The 26,447-nt window shown below is 38.9% G+C and overlaps 1 protein-coding gene across 1 annotated transcript in view; it reads right to left on the bottom strand.

Moving 5' to 3' along the window:
- Positions 1-25,725, bottom strand: part of LOC121632988 (Na(+)/H(+) exchange regulatory cofactor NHE-RF2) — a 29,423-nt gene extending 3,698 nt beyond the window's left edge. Inside the window, exons 1-3 of the mRNA XM_041974834.1 lie at positions 25,033-25,725; positions 23,060-23,356; positions 4,980-5,255 (exon numbers count right to left, since the gene is read on the bottom strand). Of these exons, the coding sequence (XP_041830768.1) occupies positions 4,980-5,255; positions 23,060-23,356; positions 25,033-25,239 (780 nt within the window). The 5' untranslated portion in view covers positions 25,240-25,725. The remainder of the gene's footprint in view (positions 1-4,979; positions 5,256-23,059; positions 23,357-25,032) is intronic.
- Positions 25,726-26,447: the final 722 nt, after the last annotated feature.

Below are 26,447 nucleotides of genomic sequence, written 5' to 3'. Positions count from 1 at the left end.
AATAAAAAAAAGTTTGCTTTTACGCTCGCTTTTGAAGAACAGTGGGGGAAGTGTAAAAAATGAGGCTGTAGGCAAATAGGTTTATAAAAACAGACTTTTTGGAGTTCTTTAGGAAAAAAGGGAAGGGGGAATAAAGGGAAACAAGAGAGAGGAGGGAAGACAACACTCTAGAGTAAATGATATGGAGGAATGTCAACAGATGGAAAATGTGAACTGCTCATCTCCTCCTCAGTGTATCTGTTTTATCCCGTGGACTTATGACAGATAGATCATAAGTCAGCAAGGAACAGACAGACATTTTATTACAAGGAGAACAAACATCTTTGTATGTGGCCAAACAACAGGTGTTGTGTCATGTTTCACAGGCTTCATTAACAGTACAGCCCACACAAGACAATACACTCTTCTCTGCCCACTGGGTTAATTAATACAAGGTGTAGGAAACATGCAAAAGCTTGTTTCTCATGGGACTAGTCCACAGGGAACATATTGATGCCATACTGATATATGGGTGTGCACCCAATACGTTCCAGGCACATGAAAATACCATCTTATATTTTATGTAACCAAAACAAGTCATTTTAAAAGCACATCTGTGAATATGACACATGAAATGTGATTGACTTTAACTCTCCAGTCTCCAGTGTTTCTTATGTGAAGACAAAGTCTCTCAAAGTTGTGGCTTTGAGATAATTTGGCTAACGTGAGCTAGCTAACAAATGAGAGCAAGAGCGGAGTGTGACAGGCTGTCACTAAGCACACAATTCAACTTCTCTACAGTGTTTTCGTAGCTTGAATGAATAAATTCATAAGCTGATTTTTAACTGATGACTTGTAGGAAATGTTATGTTCAGTGCCCAGGACAGCTTATTTTCTTTCCAGTGGAGAGAGTAAGTGATGGGAACATTTGCAAATTAAGTGTATAAAGGTATCTTGCAGCTAATTCACCATCGGACACCTTTTCAGCTGACATTATACCTTCTGAAATAACTTAAAAATTTTCCTAAATTCCTTCACCAAATCCCTATTGATCTTTAAAAGCTGAATCAGAAGCATCCAAATGAATGAATGAAAAATACTTTCACAACTGCAGAGTAATCAGAGTATTTTTGCAGATGACATAACTAAGAGGTACTACAATTTGCTGCCACTTTACAGCACTTTCTAGAATAGGATGCTAATAGTACACTGATGTAGCAAAGTGTATTTATCATGTTCTGATGATTTAACATGCTAGTATGCTAACATATGGTCATTTATACAGAAGAAGTAGCCTTTGATGTATGTCCTTTAAGCTAACAACTGGACAAATTAAGACCAAGCTTATTAAGCTAAAAGTCATTACACAAAAACCTTGTACTTAAAATCACATAAAATGTTAGTTCAAGTTAATATAAACATGAAAATATACATCAAGGACAAAAAGTAAAAACACTTGTAAAGTGAAACATGAAATATTTTCCTCTGAAATGTGGTAGAGTGCAAAATGAAAGTCACACACAATTGAAGACCCTCAAATTTGTCTTTTAGTAGAGTACTTGAGTTTACGTACATAGCTGCATTTTAACATAGCTGATGACATTAGTCCTGGGTTTAAGCTCAGTGCACATTTCATGCTTCAGTGTATGCTCTGTTGAATACACCTACAGCAGAGACTGATGAGGCGTTCACTGTTGTCAGGGCTTTTGCCAAACATTGACAGAAAGCTGAGCTCTCATTATGGCCTTTACAACACGTGCTGTTGATACCTCCAGTGTAATGGGGCGTAGGGAGAGAAAAAGATGACGAGAGACAGACAGAGACAGCTCTGTCATGGTTGTTCACCTCTCTAACATGCTGCTGACAGATAACACAAGCGATATCTTGATGCATGGTCAGAGATGACTGTGATTAGCATTTCTACATACACACACACACACACACACACACACAAACACAGTATCTAAGCAAACCAAATATGGGTTCAGAATTCTTTGGTACCCACACCAATTTTATAGAGACTGTGCAGATATTGGTCTATTACCTGCTGGTACAGAGTTGATACATAGCGTACATGGGCAAATTTGCGCTTTCTGTAGATGCCTTTGTGTAAGAAATTCATCACAAAAATTTACTCCAGTACATCCTCTGTCTCCTCTGTTGTCCATAATCAGCCCCTAACTTTTGAAGCCCTTGAGCAAGATGAGGAACTAAAAAGTAGATGATTTTTTTTTTATTTTTGTTTAACCCCTCTCTGTGCTGGAGACAGGAGATCATTTTTTTTTCTTTGGAGGTGAAACATTTAAAAAGTCACCTGTTGAATGCTCCACATTGCCTGTGACTGACTTGCATGCACTATAATGTGAATACAGAATATACAGACACAATGTGGTTTCATCTTCTGGTGACTTTAAAAAGTTGCTCTATTTTATGTTAAAAATCATGCTTACTCAATGTTTATCTGAATTTTCTCTGACATTGTTTCAAGTACATGTAATTATGTGTCCCTCTCTTTATGTCTTTATGAGGAAACATGTCAGGGAGATGGTGGACAATTTCTGTCATCAGAGACCTGCAACAGGATGTTCCCACAGATTCTCACTATCTAATGTTCCAGTGAAGCCTCAGAGCATTAATATATACTCCATAGCCAAATATGTCACTGAAACTGATTACCTCCTAAATGACTAGCTTAACTCTTTATATCTTTAAGCTTCTTGGGGTCGCATGGAGCCTGTTCCCTCAGCCATTTCTCAGTATCGACAGCTCTATCGATTGTCAGTCAGGAGAATAGAGGGATAGCCCTCAAATTCACCTTGAAGAAACACCATGAGGATCCAGAAAAAGTGAACTCCAAGATAGTAAGAAGAGAGAATACTTCACCCCCATCATGCTCATGTCATCTACCAGGACCTTCATGAATAATTCCAAACAAAGACAGGAAACTTTTGACCACACAACAGCAGCAAAAGTAAGACATGATGAATGATGATATCATTTTTTTGTTTGCTATTCTTTGACTATTAGCTCACAGAGTTTTTGTAATCCTCAGAATCTCTGCTTTCATATTTGTTTATTCTTATTTGTTTATTGTGATTTACACATATAAATTATTCATTAAAGGAAAAAATAACAATAAAAGAAACATGTTAAAGAGACATGTTAAAGTGTGCTGGAAGGGTCAAGAAGCACAAAGAGCTTATTAGCAACTCTCCCCATAATAAACTTATATTTAACTAGATTTGACAACTAACACCCCCTCCCCACCCCCAAAACCCATCCACTCCAACACAAACATAATACAGACACATATGAGCATATCTTCTCATACACACAAGTATGTACAATACTACATTAAACATATCATAATAATATAAAAGTGACTAGAACATCTGTAGGGCTGTTTTGAGCTTGATCTTAAACATATTTAAAGAGGTAATGTCATTCCACAGCATCGCACCTTGACAAACAAAAGATAATTAAGACCGTGTTTGTTTGGTTTGCTTGAAGTGAAGGAATTATCAGAAGCTCTAAAGTTTCACGTTTTTGTTACATGCCTATATAATTGCTTGGGGATGCAAATGCTTGGCAGAGTCTTTTAACTGAGTTTCTCCTCGTGATTTTGGTATGCTATATGTTAATATTGGCACTTTTTAGTCTGTGCAAATATCTTCTGCATGTGTCTCATGCTGCCCCATGTAGTGTGCAGAATAATCAGCAAGTTGCTTTTCAGTTGGGACTCTAGATGATCTTTAATGAAATGTTAAATGAGACCCTATCAGTGCTCCGTTTTCCTGTTCTGTAGTCTGGCCTGATGTCCATCCAGTGAGGCCAAAAGTCTTGGGAATGAAGGATAACTAATGTGTGTTAACTACTTATAATGAGGACAGTATTTCATTTTAACTAGGGAAAACTTTACTGAAGACCCATAAACATAAACATATAAATATTTTCCACCCTCTGGAGATCTGAATAAAAGTATACTCAACCTCTTTATCCCTCCATTTTTACATTTTCCACACTTTTTCTCTCATCTATCATAATCCATTTTTCTTTGTATAACAGTGTAGATACATTCATATATACAAATACGCACTCCTCCCTCTCTTCTCTCACCATCTGTCTCTCTTGTCAGCCTTGCAATCTCCCCTGAGACAGGCCTCCTTCAGCCTCCAGGTCATGTTATCTTCAGAACCACACAAGTGAGATGCCTGCCATATTAATTACAGATGTGATCATTTAGACAGGGTCACATCTGTATTGAGTAAATGGGGGAGACTACATAAAATGTTGTAAAAATGCAAAATTTTTGTATCAATAGCTTTAAACTGCAAATAAGCAACTATTTAAAAACCAATTAACTTTAAAAAACACAGATTTATTTTGTATTTTTGAGTTATTCTCTTATAAGATGGATGTTTTTCTAACTGATCAGCATGATTAAACCCCGTAGGTCCTATGCAAATACTGCTTTCATTTATAAGAAGTGTGTAGCCAACTGCATAAAAAATGGTGTATGGTAGCATGCAAACAACAAACTTTTCATTTGGAAGTGATGGAGTAGTAGATTGCCTGAAAATTATGGAACATGTGTGAAGGCAAGAGTGCAAGCACATAAACCTGCAGTGCAAGGACATACATAAAAGACACCATGCAGAACTTGGCAAGATGAGGGTCCACAAGAGGCTTCTTGTGGAATTTTTCTCATGGCCTGTCAGTCACACTCCTCTCTAACAAGCACCAGATTAAGCCAGGAGCAGATTCACCTCATCATCATTCTTATCTCTGGACTAGCATGTCAACTAAATGCATATGTGCACAAAACACTTTCTTAAAATGGTTTGTTCTTTTCAACACTGCTATGAATCCATTTAATCGAAATCAGGTGTGCTGGAGCAGGAAAACATCTGAAAACCTGCTGGATAGTGGCCCTCCAGGGCAGGACCAGGATTGGACATCCCTGCCTTATCTTAAAGCACATGTTTAGGCCTTTTTCCTACCTCAACAAGTCTGTCTTGAGGTTGGAGTCCAGCGCAATCTGCTGGCGATCTTGGGTCCAGGGAACGGATGTACTGGCCGGGGCGTGAACGATCGCTGTGGAGGTTGAAGCCGTAACCCGTCTCAGCCCGGACAAGGTGGCACAGGCGTGGAACGAGCTCAGATGGGTCAACCTGGGGCCGGGGCTGAGACTGGGACTGGGACTGGGACTGGAACTGGGACTGGGACTGGGACTGGGCCTGGGCCTGAGTGTGAGCTTCTGCCTGTGCAAGTTCCTCCTGGAAAAGAATGAAAGAAGTATGTAGTTTTATTTATGTGTCAACATAATGGTCTTGTTTACAAAAAGAGAAGGATGGTGTAAAACTTTACATAATCTGTTTAATACTCATTACTGATTTTATAATGTCAAAAAGCTGTGATGGTAAAACTGTGGTGCTCTAAATATGATTAAATCTTCAATTGTCTACAGCTTAACTGTATTTTAATGTAGGAAGAAACATCTGGATTCACATTTAACCACCACTGTACAGACTTTTGAGCCAAACAGCTGAAGTTGGCCCTATCTCTATAGCTTAGCCTGTCTTTATTGAGAAAGGAAATTCAAATGTTATTGACCTGGGACTTTACATGATAAGTGTGTGTTACAATGTCTATATAGTCCTTTTTATTAATAAAGTCCTTATAAACATGTAATATAAAGTATTTATTAAAGTTAGAGTGCAGTACATCAAAATCTGAACACAGATTTATTATTGTATAATAGGTTTAAATACATTCCAGCCATCAAATCGTAAAAAAATAAATGAATGAATAATGAATTAATGAAAAATGAATTAATAAAAAAGAGATAAATAAACTGCATGTGTTTTTTCTTAGTTGGCGTTTGGTTAATTTACTTTACCAAGTGAACGGAGATGAGCAGGTCACTTTAATTAGTTATACTAACATTTTTGTGCTATTACATGCAAAACATTATGTACTGATTACCCACGTTTTCCTCCTTATCTCTTAATTTAGTCATAATGGAGATGCCTGTTTATTTATTTATGAAAGAGTATGTTATTAGGAAGTGAAATTGTCCATCAGCAGAATATTTTCATCGGTCTGGGTATAGGAATTTATAGAACCTGTATAATTTTGCCTTGGGCTCTACAGTGAGATCACACTGATTTTCCACCTACACACCCAGGAAGAGATGTACTGTGAGAGGGATGATAGTTGGGGGCCAGCTTTGTAACCTTAGATGATTTCAGTGCTGAGGCAACAGACAGGTAGAGTGGGTGTTAGTTGACCTGCAAGAGTCCACATGAATTGGACAGCATACATGTTGTGTGCACAGAATAAATCTTGAATCATATTCTATAAGTATTATTTCAGCTTGGGTCTGCAAAAACTATTCATGGTTTAAGGTAATTATACATTGTTTTAACAGCGCAGACAAGCTAGAAAACATGGAAGCCTCAATCCAGATCAAATAATCCCTCATGATTTCCTGCACATCCTCTTTTTCCTAGCTGTAGAGGGAGGGATTGGGTTGGGCAGCAGGGGTGAATTTTCCAAGGGAGAGAAAAATAGATTTTAAATCAGATGAATTAGTATTCTGGGATCTGGATGAAAAAAGAAGATAAGAAGGAGAGGTGGAAAAGAGAAAGCCTGAATGGAGAGAGTGTGTGGGAGGATTAGAAAATCAGATGCACTGAGAGGGTTGAGAATGAGAGTTGACGAAAAGAGACGATCACGTAGAGGCCAGATAAATTCAACAGACAGATATACAGATAAATAGAGATGCAAAGACTTATCGAAATGACAGACGTTTCCAGTAAGAGACGCTGGTGAGGAAAAGCATTTGCAGTGGAACTCCGCTAACATAAACACTGAAAGCAACACAGCTGGGAGTCATTATGTGGGGGAGACGCAAGTGTCTGCCAGTCTAACCTCTGACTGCCTCTAAATGATGGTCCACACCACACTAATCACCCCCTGGGGCCTGTGCCATCTCTTTAAACTGTGTGCTTGACATAGTGTGCATTTAATATACTTTGTATTTTGTTTTTCTGATGCTGCTTTAATCTCATCAAACTGTATTGTGTAGGCCTGCTGCAGGCCTGACTGTCAGAGACAAACTGCAAGATGACACTGTATCTGTTGATGATGGACAAGTGTAAAAAACAAAGATGCTGATTTGACAGACCATTGCAGATAAATGTAAACCAAAGAGGCTTCAAGGGCCTGTAGTTACTACACAAACTGAAATGCGACCATCATGTTTATTTTGAACTATGGGCGTTGAAAACTTCATGATTTTGAGGGAAATATTTTGTAGAAAGAGAAAAAATAGATGTAGTGTTTTCCCCTTTTGTCAGCAAACTTGCTTGTCATCAGGAAAGCTTTGGGTTATCAGCAGAGGACATTTTCTTTCTAAAACAAAGCCCCACATGGGAGGGGATGCAGCAGGAACCGCTGGAAAAACACGGACACATGTAAATAACCGCAACACAGCTCATAACAACTCATGGAAAATTTAGCTGTGAATCAGCCCATTTTTCTGTTAGGAAACTATATGCAGTATTTCACACCCACTGCAAAACATTGATGTTTCATTTCCAACAATACACACATACATGTGCTGACCCAGGGGTCCTGACTGTGGAACACTGTGAGGATGTGCTGTCAAAGAAACCAGTGCCATCCTGTGAATTTCATTAGTGTCCTGCTACAATCAGCTTTTGTTTCAGTAACTCACAGAGAACGTGGGGGAGAATACCATATATACAGGACGTGTTTTACTCTCTGTGGTTTGTTCATTCTGATTATATTAAAAATCAAACTGTCTTTTTTAGTTAAAACTATTACATAACTACTATTAATTCAAGCCTATCAGCACTGACATAAAACACATTCATGAACAAACTTCCAAATGTGATATTTCACACCATGTTCAACATGCTTATGAAAAGGTGGGTGCTTTTCTACATAGCTATCACTCACTGTTGGTTAGGGTTAGGAATCTATTTATTTATTTACAAAGCTAGGAATTACATAAGTGGGGGTTGCACTGTGGTGTGGCTGTTAGTACCGCGGCCTCACAGCAAGAAGGTCACTGGTTCGAGCCTCAGTAGGGGGGGATGTTCGAACAGTGGCCTTTCTGTGTGAAGTTCACATGTGCGTGGGTTCTCTACAGGTACTCCGGCTTCCTCCCACCATCCAAAGACATGCATGTTAGATTAATTGGTCACTCTAAAATCTCCCTAGGAGTAAGTGTGTGCGTGACTGGTTTCTCTCTCTGTGTTGGCCCTGCGATGGACTGGTTACCTGTCCAGGGTGTACCCTGCCTCTCACCTGTTAAATGCTGGGTTAGGCTCCAGTTTCCCTGCAACCTTTAATTGGACAAAGCAGTATAGATAATGGAATGGATTTAAATATTTAAGCAATGCTACATACATTTTGACCCACGAATCTGCTTCTAACTTGCTTTGAAGGCACACTGACATTTATTATGCACACTGCTATGCGCAGTACCACTGCTATGCAGATGACACTCTTTCCTTCCCACCTGACGACACAACTGTCTCTGTGAATATCAGCATGCCTTGCTGATATCTCCGCATGGATGAAGGATCGCCACCTTCAGCTAAATCTGTCCAAGACCGAACTTATTGTCTGTCCAGCCAATCCTTCCTTACCACCACAGATAAGCATGCAGCTTGACTTTATCACAATTGTGTCTACGTCTTCTACCAGGAATCTTGGTGTCATGGTAGACAGACAGCTGACCTTTAAGGACCATGTTGCCTCAGTTGCCCGGTCTTGCCGATTTGCTCTCTACAACATCAGGAGGCTCAGACCCTACCCTACCTGACTGAACATATGGCACAGCTCTTGATCCAGGCTCTGGTCATTTCATGTGTTGACTACTGCAACTCCTTACTGGCTGGCCTGCCTGCTTGCTCAATTAAACCTCTGCAGATGATCCAGAATGCAGCAGCACACCTGGTCTTCAACCAGCCCAAAAGAGCACATGTCACTCTGCTGCTAATTGCTCTTCACTGGCTTCCAGTTGCAGCACGCATCAAATTCAAAGCTCTGCTTCTGGCTTACAAAACAATAACCCAAATGGCTCCTGTCTACTTTCACTCCTTAATCCAGAGCTACATTCCCTCTCTACAGTTACACTCTGCCAGTGAAAGACAACTAGTGCTCCGACCACAACGTGGTGCAAAATCAGTAGCTAGACTTTTTTCCTCTGTTATTCCCTGATGGTGGAACAATCTACCAAACTGTCCGATCTGAAGAGTCCTTATCCACTTTTAAAAGCAAGTTAAAGACTCAGCTGTTTAAGGAGCATTTCCACACTGCCAAATGACTGTAGAATAGAATAGAATAAAATAGAACATTTCTGGAGCCATCATTGCTTTACATGCCAGCAACTGGATATCAACACACTAGAAGTTTTGAATGCACACCATGGCTGATTCAGCAAAGTAATACAGGAGGACACTGTTGGAAGATGTGTAGAAAAGAAAGAATGAAAGTGAAAGAGCAAGAGATGAGACAAAAGTCAACATCAAATGGACTTTTACTGGCAGGAGAGAGCTCAGAAAAGAGACTGGATGCCAGATGCATGCCAAATTAGCCTTCATTAGGACGCGCAAAGTGTGAAAATCTGCCAGTTTTGTAGTGCCGCTTTCATGAATACATGGTTACAATTTTGCATCATATGAACTTCATACTTCTTTACAGAAAACAACAGGTAAAAATTTAAGGTTTTTAAATTTCTATTTCTTCAGTGTGATACTGTTTTGGACATGTGGACAGCTGTACCTTTTACAGGCTGAAACGTGACATAGTGTCACACGTGAAAACAAAGTTGTACAGAACTGACTAGTTTAAAAATGACAGTCAATAACAGCTGTTCTTTAAACATTAAATGAGGTATAGTGTCCATCCATACTTTTTAAAGAAAAGAGAGCTGTGCTACTGTATATGCTACAGCTTTGTCTTTTTTATCTTAATGACCCTGAATAAAATATTTTATCATAAATATGGTGGGATGGCAGTTTAAGTTTAAGTTTAAGTTTTTGTATGAAATGTGGACTGAAGTTATTTCCCTTATCAAATAAAAGATGTCGTATAAGATACATAACAACATGGGTTTGTGGCTGTTCCCATTCCCATTGGACCGGTTTGAGGTTTATGCACACATGCCAGCTTTCATGTTTACTTTGTATGTAGGCCTATATTTCCCTCATGAAAGTCACTGCTGGCAGTAGCATTGATAGGTGATGAAACTAGATCGCAGCTTGTTGAATAATTGAGTGGTGGCCTACTGCGATGGATAGATCATGACCGCTGTTAACCCTTTCACAGCCAAGGATCACTGGCTCACTGTAGGTTCACAATGCCATGAAGTATGTTTGGGCATGCATGAGTGTATGTGCTATTATACCTCCCCTTGATTTGCAACAACGAAGCTTTAAATCCAGTGTGTGCACGCATGTATGGCACAGAACAAAATTATTGTGGTGCTTCTCATTGCAGATTAAGTTAAGCTAATAAACCTAATAAATCAGTCAAGTTTCCTTTTAGCTTCTTTTAGTACCCTGAGTCAGAAGAATTTGGTTTGCTAAAACCAGATGTGGCAACGTCTGAAACAAGACTTAGTGTCTTCAATGCAAGCAAAACAAAAACTTATGATGTATAACATGAAAAAAATAGGATGAAACTGATCATGGACAGCAGGCTAAGCAAACAAGAAAGCAGTCTGTCAAACCACTTCCAGGCAAGAGTCAAGTCTAAACTTCAGTTCTCATTTTTTCATTTTTGTAACTTTCCATAATTAAAAGAATTATTGAAGACCTTAAACTATTCCAATATTCAAAGCTAGGAACAGACAGCTTGTTTTGTTTCTTCCATTAATGAAATCTGTATCATACACATTTCTTCTGAACCAAACTGTGTAATGTTTTCAGGCTTTTGAAGATTAGTTTTTGAGTTTTGAGGCTCAAACATGTCTTTTATTACATATTTCAGGGTTACAATAAAACATCACAACTAAAACTCTCTAAAGCAAGCACAGCCCATGAGTATCTTCATCTAAAGACAACATTTATCTGTGATACCAAAATCTGATAAAAGATGGGGGACCTGACTGGAAATTATGATGATGATGATGTTGCATGACACATACTGCAAACAAACAACGGTGCATGGGTCCTACTGACGACATGGTGGACGGTTGCCATGGAGACAGTAGTGGAACCAGAGGAGCCAGTCCCATCTGTCAGGCTGCTTATAAGTAGAAGAGTATCTCAAACATGTTAGATAACTTTTCAAAGTTGGCAAACTGTAACAGACAGACATACATAAATGCATCATTCATGGATTTTATGCAGATTTAAATCTTTTTACTGACACATGGGTTTGTATCTGCCAGACAGCAAAACCCAAATTTAACAGACTTAGCGAAACACATAAGTGGATCACTTAAAAGGTCTTTTACAAATTAAGAAAATTCCTGTGTCTTAGACTTTCTGACCATGACAGCTCTACCCTCAAACTGTGTGTGTGTTTCTGCCTTACATGCAGCTGCTTCAAGTGTTGCTCAATGAGTGGGAAAAAAGAGCAGATCTGGCCAGTTCCCAGTGTGTGAAAAAGACAAGAGCGGGAAGGGAATGAGAGCAAAAGGAATTGACAGGCAGCTGGAGTGAAGCAGAGCAGGGTTTAGAGCTTTGCAACATAAAAATGGAGAAAAGTGGGATGGAAAATAAGTGACCAGAAAAGAGGAGGCCTCAGCTAGATAAAAAGAAACCAGGCAAAGGGAGCAGGGGGATGCTGCACAGGATGTGAAAGAGTGGAAGAAAGACCAGGCGAAAGAGAACTGAGTGAACATGAGAACATGAAAACCATCCAGAGATCTTGATAAGCAACAGTTTTTCCCACTGGTGTGCTGCATTGCGTAACAGCTCTGCGATGCGAAGGCTAGCTATGTGAGTGTTTGGTTTGTGTGCTGCTCTATCAGGACAGACCCACTAAGATCTGTTTACAAAGTCTCTTGCTCTGCTGCAGTATGTGTCTTTGAGCGTGCATGTATATGTGCAATACATGTGGTACCTGCTGTTTTAGTGTTTCCTGAGATCATAACTCAACAAGAAAACAGAGACAGAGAGGAATGTTAAGAAATGTGTAGAAATGTGAGTGGACACATGTACAACAACAAAATACAGAAAGAGAAACTGAGAGCTAAGAAGAGTTGAAAACTGATGCATATTAGTATAAAAACCTCCTGGCCCAGGATCAAGTTTTCCTCTATAGTTTATCATAGTTACTTCTTTGACTCAAGACAAGAATTTAGGGTTTTTGGATAATGCAGGTTCATAAATTTATGCCTTTGCCTTTTGTTTGTAACACAAACTGTGTGTTGTTCAGCAGTGGTAATTATTTCAGAACAGTCAGAAGAATAATAATGCTGCAAGTGATTTATAGCGTCTTTTCTGGTTGCTGGGCAACTTGTTCTGGCCAAAGAATTCTTACCCTCGAAAGTGATGAAACAAAATTTTCTCTTGTTTGAATTATGATAAACAGGATTGCTGTTAGGCAGAGCCATGCCAGTAGTTTTCCTATATGTTCAGGCTTTTTGCTAAGGTATGCTAACTGGCTGCATGTTCGAGTACTACAACTGCTGTGCAAACATGATAACATATGACATAATCCAGGTCAAGGCTTTCTGTTCTGTCTGCTGGTCATTGTTTGAAACAACAACAAAAAAAATAGTAGTCGCTATTGCATATTTTAAAGATGTGACAGAGGATTCACGCTCTAAGTTTGTCAATAGTAAATCAAATTGACACTTTCTGTCCTGGATGCCTGCTTCATGTAGGTGTTAATGGCTGTGGCATTAGAGCACATGGGGTTGAATTTAGCGAGAGGAGTGACAGAAATGTGAATGGGGTAGAACTTGTAGCTAAAAAGAACAGCACATTCGAGATGAGAGATACCAACAAGAGAGATGAGACACTACATACACAGGTACTCTGCAAAACATGCAGAATATTTTGCTAACCAGCAGGAGAAACACGGTGAATCTCCACTGCCAACCACAGTACAACCACAAGGAGCTATACGAAAAGTTCCTCAAATCCTGAGTTAGCTAAAATAACACTACTAATGTTAAGTCAACAAAAGAAATAAAGTTTAACAGACGTCCATACATGAGAGTTTTGTGAGTTGAACTTTCTATGTGAAAAAACACAAAGCAGCATCAAATGTTATTTATCACAAAGCATATTATCATTTCAACTTTCAACAAAATGACAATAAATATTTTAGTGTTTCTAATATTGTGCTGCCTTAGAAACCACAGCGCTTTTGGTTTTGTCCCATTCCTACAGACTCTGTACATTCAGATGCAGATATCTGATGACAGAGACAAATGTCCAGTACAGTGAAGTGATGCGATCTGATTCAGATTTTAGCTCAAAATAAACAGATGTTAGAGGTCAGGAATGTGAAAGGATGACCTCTAACATCCTCTAACTTACTGTCAGAAGTTACTGCAAGAACAACTGAAGACAGTGTCACTGCTGAATATTATGGTCAAAAAGGCCACTGATTTGATGCAATAACTTTCAAGATTACATTGCCGCAATAAATACATTTTCTCTCATACTTTTTCATTGAAAATTTTTGCTTATTCCAGAAATTTCTATGAGTTTGAAGTCAAATAAAGCAAGAAAACTAAAGCTGCAGAGTTGGTGAATGAGCATTAAATACATTCATCAGCCTGCAGTTGCAGTGGGACACTGAAACAAAACTTCATCATGACCCACTTGTAAAAACTGACCTAAATACAGTATCTAATGAAGTGGTTATGGACAGTGATATTTATTGTCATTTATCACCTGCTGAGGACGCATGCAGCTGCAATCAGCTTCTAACTGCAAACATACTGTGTAGGGTGTCATAGCTTAAGGCTCGACAGTCATTGAGTACAGATAAGAGCATGATGGGTGTGAAGATGGATGTATTTCACAGTTTCTTTTCCACATGTGTCCTGCAGGGCACAGCTTCTATTACAACAAGATGTATGAAGTTGTTTGGAGTTTTGCTGACTGGTTTCTGCATTGACGCAGACCATCCAAGCATATTCTCAGTATCATTTTCCAGAAAGCACCTCAGTGATTTCAGTCATTTCATCATTTCACTTTGTCTCTGTTTCATTTTCATGCTTGGAGCACATTTTGTGGTCAGTGAAACTATGCAAACAAAATGAGAAAAGATGCCACCAAATTTTATTCATCTGCTTCTCAGAATCTCTCTTAACTTTATCCTTCTTTAATTTCCTTTTTAAAATGTCACCAATCCATCAACAAACTCTATCTTACTCTTATTTTTTCTTCCCACCTCATATTTAAAACCTGTATTTTTCAGCACTTTCAGCAATGAGGTGGCTGCACACTGCATCTCTTCCTATTCGCATTTTAATGTCAATCTAAAATGTGTGGGCTGCTGGCAATGCTGCCATTTTCACTGTGGTAGTGTGTTGGTGTGAGTCTGTCTTTTTCTTTATTGCTTATGTTAGATTATTTTAATCTAAGTTAGTAAAATAAATCTTTGATCTAGTTTCCCTGTTAAAGTTATGCCAGTTCTCACCTTGTCACTGACTATTTTTCACAAGTAATGTGAAGATGGTTGATGATGGTAATGTGTTTGTGGGCGTGTGTGTCCACACCCCTGTTATCAGTGTGTGGCAGATTCCCCTCCTTCTTTTGAGGTGGTGGTGAATTTGTATATGTGTTTCTCAGTGTTCAGTATGAGACAGATGTTTTTGTGTATGTGAGAATAGCTCAAAGTGATAAAAGAGAGTTGATTTATTAGTCTCTGTAAATGTTAGCAACAGTTTTCTTTGCTTTTCTTAGTCTGGAGCTGAATGTACCTTTAGGCAACAGCTAAATACATTAGAATTTTAAAGCATGAGTCTAAAAACAACTGATAATTTTCTCTTTTCTAACATCTTAGAAACAACAATCAAAATGACAAAAAAAAAGGCCATGTGCTAACAGATAATGCAAATAGTGCCATGCACATATAAAAGTGATGCTCAGGTTTAAACCAAAATAAAATGCAAGGAAACACTGAACAATCCTGACCAAATATCAGTATTTGACAACTTTGCAGGGAAAATGTGTAGACAGATAACAAAGCCACTCCTTTGTCAAACATCTGGAGAATTCCCGGTTGATCCATAACAATGTAAAACTATTCAACTGTATCTGCTTGAGGCTCACAGGTGGAGCAAACAACACTTGGAATTAAAGAGACGTGTGAGTAGTGCAAAAGAGCCAGAGGGACACCAGATATAATCTGCTGGGTGTGTTTTTTAAGTACAAATTAACTGTGGATCATTGCGTGGGAAAAGTATGCTGGCTTGCAGCTGTAAATGCAGCATTTAAAACTGAAGGGACTGAAAATGATGAGTGATCAGAGGTAGGAATGAATCGGTGAAATAGCACTGGTGTGAAAACAAGGATGAGTTGGCCTCTGCTTGCCACATCATCATCACAACACAGAAGTGCAGAAGTTCTCCACTGCCTTCAAGCATTTCTTGATCAGCTGTGGTGCCTTATGACAGAGAAGGATGTCTTGCAAGCTGCTTTTTAAGCCCTGTGTGTTAGTTTTTCTTTCTCCACCTCATATATTTGCTGGCAGAGCTTTTGTGTGGGCAGCACATTGATCAGTCCTCACCCGGACTGCAACCGACCCACACTCCACTGATATTCCAACATCCAATGAGAGAATTATAAGAAGTCAGATTGAGAAAACTGAAAAGCAGAACAGAATTAAGTTAATTAAACCAACATTTTATTTTATAAGAAACCCCCTACTTTGGAGCAGAGTTAGGATTTTAGAGGCTAATCCCAGATGACTAAAGGATGGCAGGAGATGACAGGCCTGCTTTCTTAACTCTGACCCAGTAAAGGCTTCAAACTAGTGCATTCTATAAATAATTATGAGAATTTGGGTCAAACATCTTGATTTCTTCAGATATGATAGATATGCACACTTATGGGTTGGATGATTATCATAAATATATGAGAATATAGCAGATTCTCAGGCCTTTTAGCAGAGAGGGTTACGTCAGAGGTCAGCAGGAATGATGTTTAGTTTAGAGCCATGACATTAAATTATCACATGCTCTCTGGATTTACTCTTTGTTTACTCTCTCACGGGACTGGAACCAGTTTTTTTTTTTTTTTTTTTTTTGCAGGACCATTGTTACTGAAAGCATGTTGTAGATGTGATGTAACTCAAGGTTTTAGTTTTATATAGCTTAGTATTGGCTAATGTAGCCTCAAGCAGAGAAAAGGTCATTCCTGCCTCTTCCTATCTTCTTCCACAACCAACAGGCCAAGCATCCCTAAAGCCACTTCCACAATTATCTCACTAGCCACAACTTTCATGGTTGAAATCACCAACAGCATCACTACTTATAATTTAATACCAGTTAATAATGTGCCCCAGACCCAATTATTGTCACCTTTTTACATATAATTGGATGCAAAACTTTCTGCAATGTCAGTAAACATTTCACATGCATTCTAAAATACCTTTGTGGTCATCTCTCTTGATGCTTCCAGGCATCGGATACCAGAGGCAGCAAGTATTACCACAGCATGACAGAACCTCTTTTTTCCTTACAGGCCTTACTGTCTACTTTCATCTTTAAACACCTGACTCTGTTCCCAAAGAGCTCTGTTTACAGAACATGATCCTGAGAAAGACTTTTGAAGACACAACTCCCTTGTTTGTTACTTTGATAAATAAATTGTAAATGATCTTTTATGCTGAAAACATCTTAAAATAAAAGACTATATATATATATATATATATATATATATATATATATATATATATATATATATATATATATATATATATACTGAAATTGAGCACAGAAAGGCATGTCTTACTTTTTTATTTTGAGAAAATAATCTGAATGGATCCATAACATCCACTTTTTGGTCTGATTTTACTGTATTTAAATCTAATTTTAGATTTTTTTTCAATGACTTCTGATTGGAAAAAGTTTTGGTATATATTCTAATGATTTTCAGGACTATGGGATTTATTTTCAGGGGAAAATAAAGAGAGCATAAACTTTTGCAATTTTTGCTGTAAAAGATGATTTTTTAATGTCTGCAGAGACACAGTCAGGTCAACATCCTGTGGGTTAACAAGTGTAGTCTTTGAATATATTATCAGCTCTGCAGGGGGAGATAATACATAAACGCACAGCTGTGTTCTCTCTCACATACCCACCCACACACTTTGAACACAATACACTCAGTTGTTGATGTCTTTCAGACATTATGTACCTCACTTAATCCCCTCGTGTTTCTGTCCATTAATTACCTAAACACACACACAAACACACATGCAACATCATTCCCCAGTCATGACCCTTCCAAATCCTTTATGGTTTTCCTCCAGGAATTTGGTTTACTTTCTGTCTTTCTCATACGGACACACACTCTGAATCAGGACCCCTGATGTAACAACATTGGTATTCAAAGCTGGGGGTGGGGGTAGAGGGTTTTGTACACCAGGTCCAGATGTTTGTAAAAAGACTGCACACCCACCTTACCAACGTGGAGTCACTGCAAAACAAAATGCTTGTAAATTGTATGTCTCATCTAATATATGTGTAGAGCTTTATTATGGGAAATATTTACTTCACATGAACAGAAAAGGCTTTATAAGGGGTCATGCTAGACTAAATAAAGGATCAGCCAGTAGGTGAGCTCCTCTATGACAGAAGGAAGGACATTGTTTCCACATACACAACCACAAATATCTTGTTTTGCCCAAGCAACAAGACCCCTGGAAGTGCAGACCACTTCTAAATTTCTCCTGTGTTCAGTCCTGCTACATTGGAGCTGACAAGCAACATCTTTTCCCTATTATCCCAGGCAAAATGAGAAACCAACACAGGGAACAGGATGAGGGTGACATGTGACTCCCACAATGTTGGAACACAGCCGTCATTTTGTTTTCTACTGTTATTGTAAGCTAATGACCAGAGATAATTGTTTTTAACAGTCAGGATCAAAGACCAAAAGGGCATTTAAAGATAAAATGTAGCAAACAAGTAATGGGAGCACTTTTCCTAAATATAGACAGCATCATAACATAGTCAAAAAGATGGAGGAAAACGGACTCCAGAAGGAAAAACATTTACTACACATCTGGATTAATTTTCAGTTAAATGCTAAATAATAAGGCAAAAAATAAACAAAACCCAAACAAACAAACAAACAAACAAATGAACAACATATATTACCACTGCTGTATCTCTTGCTTTACTTATTTTTTTTTTTGGATATGTCTGTTGCTGTGGTTCTCAAAGATTGAATGTTTCTATTTGTGTTTATTCAATTCTGACCCCCTGACCTCAAGCCCTGACCCTGAAACACTGACCATTATTTTCTCACACAGATCTCTTTCACTCACAACAGCTACCATTTTCTAAAAAAAAAAAAAAAAAAAGAAAAAAAAAAAAGAAATCCGGCTAAGCGTGTACATGTTTAATTATTTCTCTGGAAGGTCTTTAGGAGAAAACTACTCCTCCTCCGTGTTTGGCTTCTTTTGTCTCTGTGGCTCTGCAGCTTAAAATTACCTGTGATGCATATGTGCTGGTAACTGAACACAAAAATGCACATTATTCTTCATCTTTGTGTAAGCATATGGATACTGTATATGATTAAAACATGCAGTTTGTTGATTCCTCGTACATCCATTTAACTTCCTGAGAGTTCAATCACTCAACTAATTAGGACCCGAGGCAATCATGGCTGTAAGTTAAATGTTGCATTGTATCTTAACCGGTTAAATTAATGCACCTTTATAAAACACCCCCACCAGCACACATTGCTGCTCTGTAACTATTTTAACAGATGTGTTGAAGTGCATACTCCATTAGGGGCAGATGATCTCTACATGGCTTAACATGATGTACAGATACTTACATTTTGTTTTATGGAACAGAAATGTTGTTAACATGTATGCTAGCAGCAGGTTCTATAATCTCTACTACTTCATGCTGCTCCATGTCTGAAGCATGCATGAAAAACACCCAAGCTCTTGGAAATAAAATGAATACAGATACAACTAATCTTATCAAAGATGATCGCATCTCTCTGGCACACAGATCCGATACCAACTGTCACCATAGCGATGACTTTCTGTGTTCCCTCCGAGCAAGCCTGGTGTTAAAGCAGCCAGGAGAGCTGCAGCAATGGAAAGAACAACAACAAAAGACTGCAATACATCTGTGTGTGTGGGGATGGTCTAACCACCAACAGAGAGAGAAAATTCAGGCTGGAAAAAGGTAGGAGAGGGGAAGCAAAACCCACTCCAAAATGCAGCTTTCTGCATAAATGAGGGAGGAACATGTCTACATCTATGTAGCTGCAGAATAATGAAAACATCTTATATGTTTCTGTTTTTCATTCATTTTTTCAATTACTTCAAATCAGCACTCAATATTATATGGCTCTTGTAGTTTCTCATTTCAAACATAAGTCTGTGGAGAAATAATTTCATATGCTGAACAGTTATATAGAGATAAAGAACCATACTACACCTAAATGGAAACTGCAAGAGGAAAATGTGGACATTCAAAAAACATATTTTGTATGAGCGTGTCAAAGCCGAACAGCCAGAAAATATGTGTGTTGCAGAAATATTCCATTTATATTAGTCTCCTCACATGAAGACGGAAAGCGGTGTCACTAACTAAAGCTCCAAGTTAAGTTACGCCAGGGGAAGGCAAGTTCGGTCATAGAGAGCAGTCCTGGAGGTTTCAGATGTGTCCCTGAATCAAGTTAAATGGATCCAACAGCTTATCGAGTTCTGCTGTGTCTCATTCATTTGAATCAGGTGCGTTGAAGCAGGGACACATCTGTGGCTGTCTAAGATCAAACTTGCCTACCCCTGAGTTATACAATAAACATCACAAGGAAGATGAAGAGATATAAATTCTGAAAGCAATGAAATCATGCAAACATACTGATATTCTGTACTGATTATAGAGGTATGCGGGCTTGCATGCATGTGTGTGTGCTTCAGTATTTGTGAGCTAAAAAAGGCTCAGGTGAGAAAGTGACACCCAACACTTTATCCGAAGCGTCAGTGTTAATGACACACCCTCGTTGCACACCTCAGTGCATCTGTGTGTGTGTGTGCAAAGCAGTGAAAGATCCAGCTGGTGCACTGACAACTCAGGTGTGTGTTGAGGAAAGACAATGCAACTCAGCCCTTACTCATAATGTTCCTGTCCTTCAGACAACTCTTCTGTTTTCCTGAAACACATACAGACTCACGCATCAGTTACTGTTTGTATGTAAGACTGCAGGCAGTAAGTTGTTTGAGAGGCTGAAGAAAAGAAAGTATGTGCCTCATTTTAATACATTTCTTTGGAATAATAGCAATACTGGTTAAGTTAATATCTATTTATAGGGCCCATTACAGTTCACCTGAAGAAGTGTCAAAAGAAATAAGCGAGGTTCTCAATGACAGTGATATTTCTATTTGACGTCAATCCTGAAGACCTTCGGCTGGCCTAATAACAACAAAAAAAAGCCAATACACTTGCCATGCTTACATAAGGTTGAGAAATTCACCATTGTAGTAATTGTGTTCAACTGTGATGATCTATTAAAAGCTGAAGGTTGGTTTGGAGGACTCATCTGTTATCCTGATGGAAAGCTTTGGCGGGGAAAAGCAGAAAAAACATTCAAGAGTTTGTCTGCCTTTTTTAATATTGATGGTAGAAATGCAGCAAGAGAGTAATAAAGTGTAAACTGTCTATATGCAGACACGCATGCATAAGCAGCAAGCTGGTAAGACTTTGTCTGCTCCCCCACAAATCAAGAGGAAAGTAAACAGAGAGAGGAATGCAACCAAATGAAAATCTTGGGGATGAGAGGCTATAAAACAGAGGAAAAATGCAGTCACTGTACTGTTACCTGGAGAACACATGCACTAACACTCAGTAAACAAAGATGTTTATTAGGGCAAATGTTATACAGTTGCAGAAAAGTTTCTGTCTATAAATGTTTTGCATGTTAGAGATTTTATAGAGTCCCTGTGATTGGTTGCAGCAAAAATTTCTGCTGCTGCAACATTAAAACAAAAAAACTTTCGTCAGTTTTACTGACAATTTTTATTTTTTTGGCATTTTAGTCAATTGACATATTTTGGACTATAAAATATTTTAATCACAATCTTTATATTCCCACTCCTGCATTAATTTTCTAGTTTTGGCACTGTATAACCTCCTTCCGTCATCCTCACTCCTCAATATCTAATAATTCAGGTTACGAGGGATGTAAAAAGTAGGTTTAAAATCATTATGTAATAAGTTATTTGAGGTTTTCAACCCGAGCTTCTTTAATTCTTCTTCTTTTTTGCTTACGCTGTAAATTATTGAAAAAATTTGAATGACCAAAACCATTAATACCTTAATTTAGCTAAAAACAGCCCACCGTGAATTGAAATAGAAATAAAAATCGGCATGCTGTGCAGACCAGTTCTCAGTAGTTGGATGAATCGTGTAAAATCCTCAACAGCATGCAGCTTTTGACAACATGCAATCAACAATGGCATAATCACATCTAACCCACTTTCATTGATGCACTGGCAGATGCACAGGCAGTGTTGAGCATCTATTTCCCAAAACATTCCTCTAAAGGACTCCACTACACTGCAAAACTTTGCTTTTCCCACCGTGCTGTTCCACTGAGGGCGGTGGGGGCCCACTTCCTGAAACTCTTGGTAACAACTCTTCAAGGTTAGTACTAACTGCCTTTAGTCTCAAGTTCCCTATGTCCACATTCTGTCTGCTCTGTCTTTCGTTCCCTTATTCCTCTTTCCCTACCTTCTTCAAAAATATGAGAAGAAATGTGCTGCTCTCAGCAGTTTAGCTTGCCTTTGGCTCAGAATGAGGAAAATTAAAGTGAGCAAACCAAGACTTCTACTGTTAAATACAGACAGACAAAGAATCCATATAAGAAGTATTTACTCAAAGCTTTGTGCCAGCCAAATAGATGACTGACATTATAGGCTTTATCAATGCGCTGTGTGCAAATCTGTCATTGAAAATGAGACTGCAATGGGAAAGAGTGATGCTCTGGTTGAAATGGGAGGCAGCTGATGTTTAGTCACATTTGCTACACAAATAAAGTCATTTAAATGGCGCTTGAAAGGGAAATTATTTTGGCTCATCTTACTGAGTTTTTTCCATCCTTTCATTTAACTCATTAAAACAGAGAGAGAGAGTAATTTGCCGAACCAAACTGGACCAACTGGGCTCCACCAAGTACTGCAAACTTTCCCCACAGGAAACAAAACCAGAACTGAGCAAAGACACACACTCACGCAAACACACACACATACACATTTGAAGTGCAACTGATTGGCCGTGTCACTGCTCCTGTAGAAATAGTGCACGAGTGCTGCTTGCACATTGGCAGGGCAATCCTAAGTGAAAACACATGTTGTGTGAATGCAGAAAGCAGAAGCAGGGCAGCCTCGTCTCTCTGATAGGGAGCATGTGAAACCGAATCCAATCAGATTTTTGCATTTCTACAGAAAGCAACCGGAAACACATCCTGTTGTCATGTCATTGTGGAATGCTAAAAAGAAAAGAAAAAAAAAGGAAAGAGAAAACAAAACTATCAAATGCTTATTGACCCTTATGAAGCCATTTATGAATGTAAGATGAATGAATACAAACTGAAGATGGTATGTAACAGTCCTTTAAGGAATAAACGGGCATCATAAATCAAACAGCCAAAAAATCAAACAGGAATGCTTCTAGTTGCATCAGCACACACACACCTTCAGACACAACAACCTGCATGACATCTACTAATCTGATCTTTATCTCGCTTAACAGCTAGAAAACATGGGGTGAAAACATGTCTGAGCTAAGAGAATCTTTTAAGAGATAGTGTCTCTACCTGTGGTTCTTAAATATTTTACTTTTAGATGACGATTATTTCTTTTAATTGCACATAAAGTTTACCTTCTTTGCAGCCTTTGATGGAGACCTCCTGGTGGGCTTCTGTACCTGGCTGCTCTGTGCGATGGGCTGCTTGGACACTGAACCATTCTCCCTCTTCTTGGCAGGGGAGGAGGGGGTCGAGGATGGTGCAGGAGAAGGGGAGGCTGGAGGAGAGGAGGAGGAGGTAGGAGCCCCGGTCCCAAGAATGGCCATCTCCTCTGTGGCTGTGAGGCGCAGACTGCGCAGACTTTCATGTGTCTCATGGTCGACCACCAGCAACCTGGTTTCTTGTTCCACTGCTTTGATCCGCTGTACCACCTGAGAGATGAGAGATTCAGCTTTAAAAGGGCACAGATGTCAAAAACTCAATAAACTCACTCTACAAATTGGCTGTTAAAATATCTATTTTATAAGGGACTAGTCAGCATTGCAGCATTTTTAAACAAATAATTCTCTTAGAGCTGCGGACTGAGGAGGGGTAGACACAAACACTGACCAAATATCAGGTTTCATGATCAGCTCCTTAAATGTAGACTTTAGTTGTTTGTCTTAATGTTGAAGAATTTAAAAATTCTTTTGTTAGGTGTTGTGGTCTAAGATGTTAACCACGACTTTAGACAAACACAAAAGCAAAACGCAAACAGAGTCGTAAGTGCAAACAAATAATTTCACATGCATGACATTTAAAAAAGTCAAAAAAAGAAACACAACCACAATAACATGTCAGAGGACACATAAAAAAATCACAAAACACAAGAATAAAACAAAAAGCAATGCTGCAGAAAATACAACACAACGGATGAGGGTCAAATGCGTGAATGAGTTTTGTTTGCAAAACTCATTCTACAAAATCACAAAAAAAAAAAACAAAAAAAAAAACAAAAAGATGTCAAATGTTGTTTTCTGATAAACAGATGCATGTATTTTATATCTTGCTGGAATGCTGTTTATTTTGAGTGTTTTTCTTTTTGCTGTTTTGTCTAATGTGTTTTTTTTCCATGCACGCCAGTACCACTAACACTCCGAACTGTCTAACAAAACACCACATTTGAGGGAATGGCATCAATTACGCAGTCCTGGAATACAATGTGTGTATGGAGGAACTAAATAAAACCTGACTGAATCAATTCTTATACTTATTCATACACATGCAAATAACTGTGTTCAAGCATCTTTCAAATCATGGGAAGCAGAGAAGTTTAGAAGAGGTCTGCAACATTTGAGATGTAAACAAGCATCATTATCTACAAACGCATATTGTGATCTTCCCTTGTGAATGAAAATGGGCATCATATTTGTTCACAGAGCTTAAAACACTTATCAACAGCTTTCTATTTAATCGTTACTGTAATGAGGTTACAGGTTGAACTTTAAAAAGAAGTGGTTAATGTGGGCTTTCATGGAAAAATAATGATCAGAACCTGCTGTGACCACCAGCCAGGGCTCAGAGTGACATGACCCAGTGCTGACTGGGCTGAGAGCCCTGAAGTAAATTACAGTGGCAGCATATTTTCAAATTTATTATTTTTTCTTGGCAGACTTGAGTTGTGGGCTGAACATTGAGCACAGACTGGATTTACTTGCTTCTTAAAGAAAAGTGAATATGGGAGGTTTTTGTTTCTAGTAACCTGACAGTCTGTTTAAAGTCCTTTAAAGTCAATGCATTCTTTCTTTTCAGACAAAGGGGGTTAGTCAAATGCAAATGATCACGTGACTCGAGAGCGCCACAGTCAATAAAACAAACAAGGTTTTAGGGGAGTATTTTTCTATGCACGCATGGAGAAAACACCATCAAACACTGCAAAACATGAAGTTTCATAGCAGTAACTTGCAGCCTGTTTGATCAGGCCAGTATAGGAGACCCTCACTGTTGCTGTCCCGTGCCACATGCACATCAGCCTGTGTGACCTGTTGATGCACCCGTCCCAGCAGCTACATACTCGTGGTATAACAGAAGTTCAAATCATAAATGATATAAAAGCAAATCTACTTGCCTGGTGATGCGTCTCTCTCTCCACGTTTACTCCATTCACTGCAACTACTCGGTCCCCGGCCAGCAAGCCAGCTGCTTCTGCAGGGGAGTCGGGCTCCACTTTGCGGATGAACTGCCCGCTTTTGCCTTTCTCGCCATGCAAGTGAAATCCATACCCGTTCTCCCCTTTTGTCATGATACAAAGCCGCGGTTTCCGCTCGTGAGCCATTTCCTCCGGTCGTCTGAAACCTCCTGCAGAGTTCAGTTAAAAGTATGATGCAAATTTAAAGACGGGAGTTCAGGGGAGCGGGTGCAGGGCAAAACGTCCAGTGCCCCAAACCATTTCTGCCCCATGCGCAAACGGTAATTCCTTCTGATCAGAGCGACACACACACACACACGCACACACAAAATCCAAACACTCTTAAAAATAACCAAAATAATGACTAAAACAAAAAAAAGCAGTAAAGTTAAAACGTAAGGACAAGATGCAACCAGTCCAGCAGATCGTGTGTCTTGTGTCCTGGCTAGGGCGCGCTGCTGGCGACTCCAAAATTGATCCGTGGCAGCGCGCACAGACTTTAGAGCCTCTACCAGAACGTCATTAATATCACTGCAGACACCATGAAAGCGACCGGGATCACCAATCGCTCATCTCCCTCTGTCGACATTGATCTATAACAACTGGCCGAAGAACATTCGTTCAGTTGGACCACTGCCGTTGCGCAGAGTTAGCGCCTTGTGCGCAACAGCACCACCTTTCTTCAGTTTGTTTAATCGTGATCTTAAATTCAGGGCAGTGAGTGAAAATGCATGCAACATTGCCCCTCGGTGGCAGAAAACGGTGTGAATGATGTTACAACTTATGAGGTGAGTAATTTGCCAGTGCTGAGCACGATTAAGGCAGCTACTCGATAAAAAAAAAAAAAAAAACTGTCCGTGTTGTGGTTATAGTGGTGTTGTGTACTGATTCTCATGTATCAGTGTTTAATCATGACATTCATTTAAACAAATTTTACATGTAAGCTGAGAGATAGTGTCTAAATTGAGCTAATTTACCAAGAAGTATCCCATCAGCTGTTGGGCGCATACTTTCAGCATCAATTGGAAAAGCAAGTACGATCAGAAATGTGATATTTATAGCATGTGCACATGATAGTGCACATAATCACTTAGAATAACACTTGTAAGATGACCCAACTTAGAGCTATTTTATACAGGAAAAATCAAACCAAGCACAAGCTCAACTGAATAGCTGTTACTTTGCCACTTTTTTATTTTTTACATTTTAATCAAACAGTTATAGCCTCACTGTCAACAAATCTTTATAAAAAAACAAAACAAAAACAAACAAAACAAATAAACAAAACAACAACAACAACAACAAAAAAACAAAAAACAAAAAACAACAACCTGAATTTAAATAAATGGAAGTGG

This window comes from Melanotaenia boesemani, chromosome 2, assembly GCF_017639745.1.
Source record: "Melanotaenia boesemani isolate fMelBoe1 chromosome 2, fMelBoe1.pri, whole genome shotgun sequence".
Classification (NCBI taxonomy): domain Eukaryota; kingdom Metazoa; phylum Chordata; class Actinopteri; order Atheriniformes; family Melanotaeniidae; genus Melanotaenia; species Melanotaenia boesemani.
The sequence above is the reverse complement of the archived record's forward strand: the minus strand, read 5'-3'. Positions and strand labels throughout refer to the sequence as shown.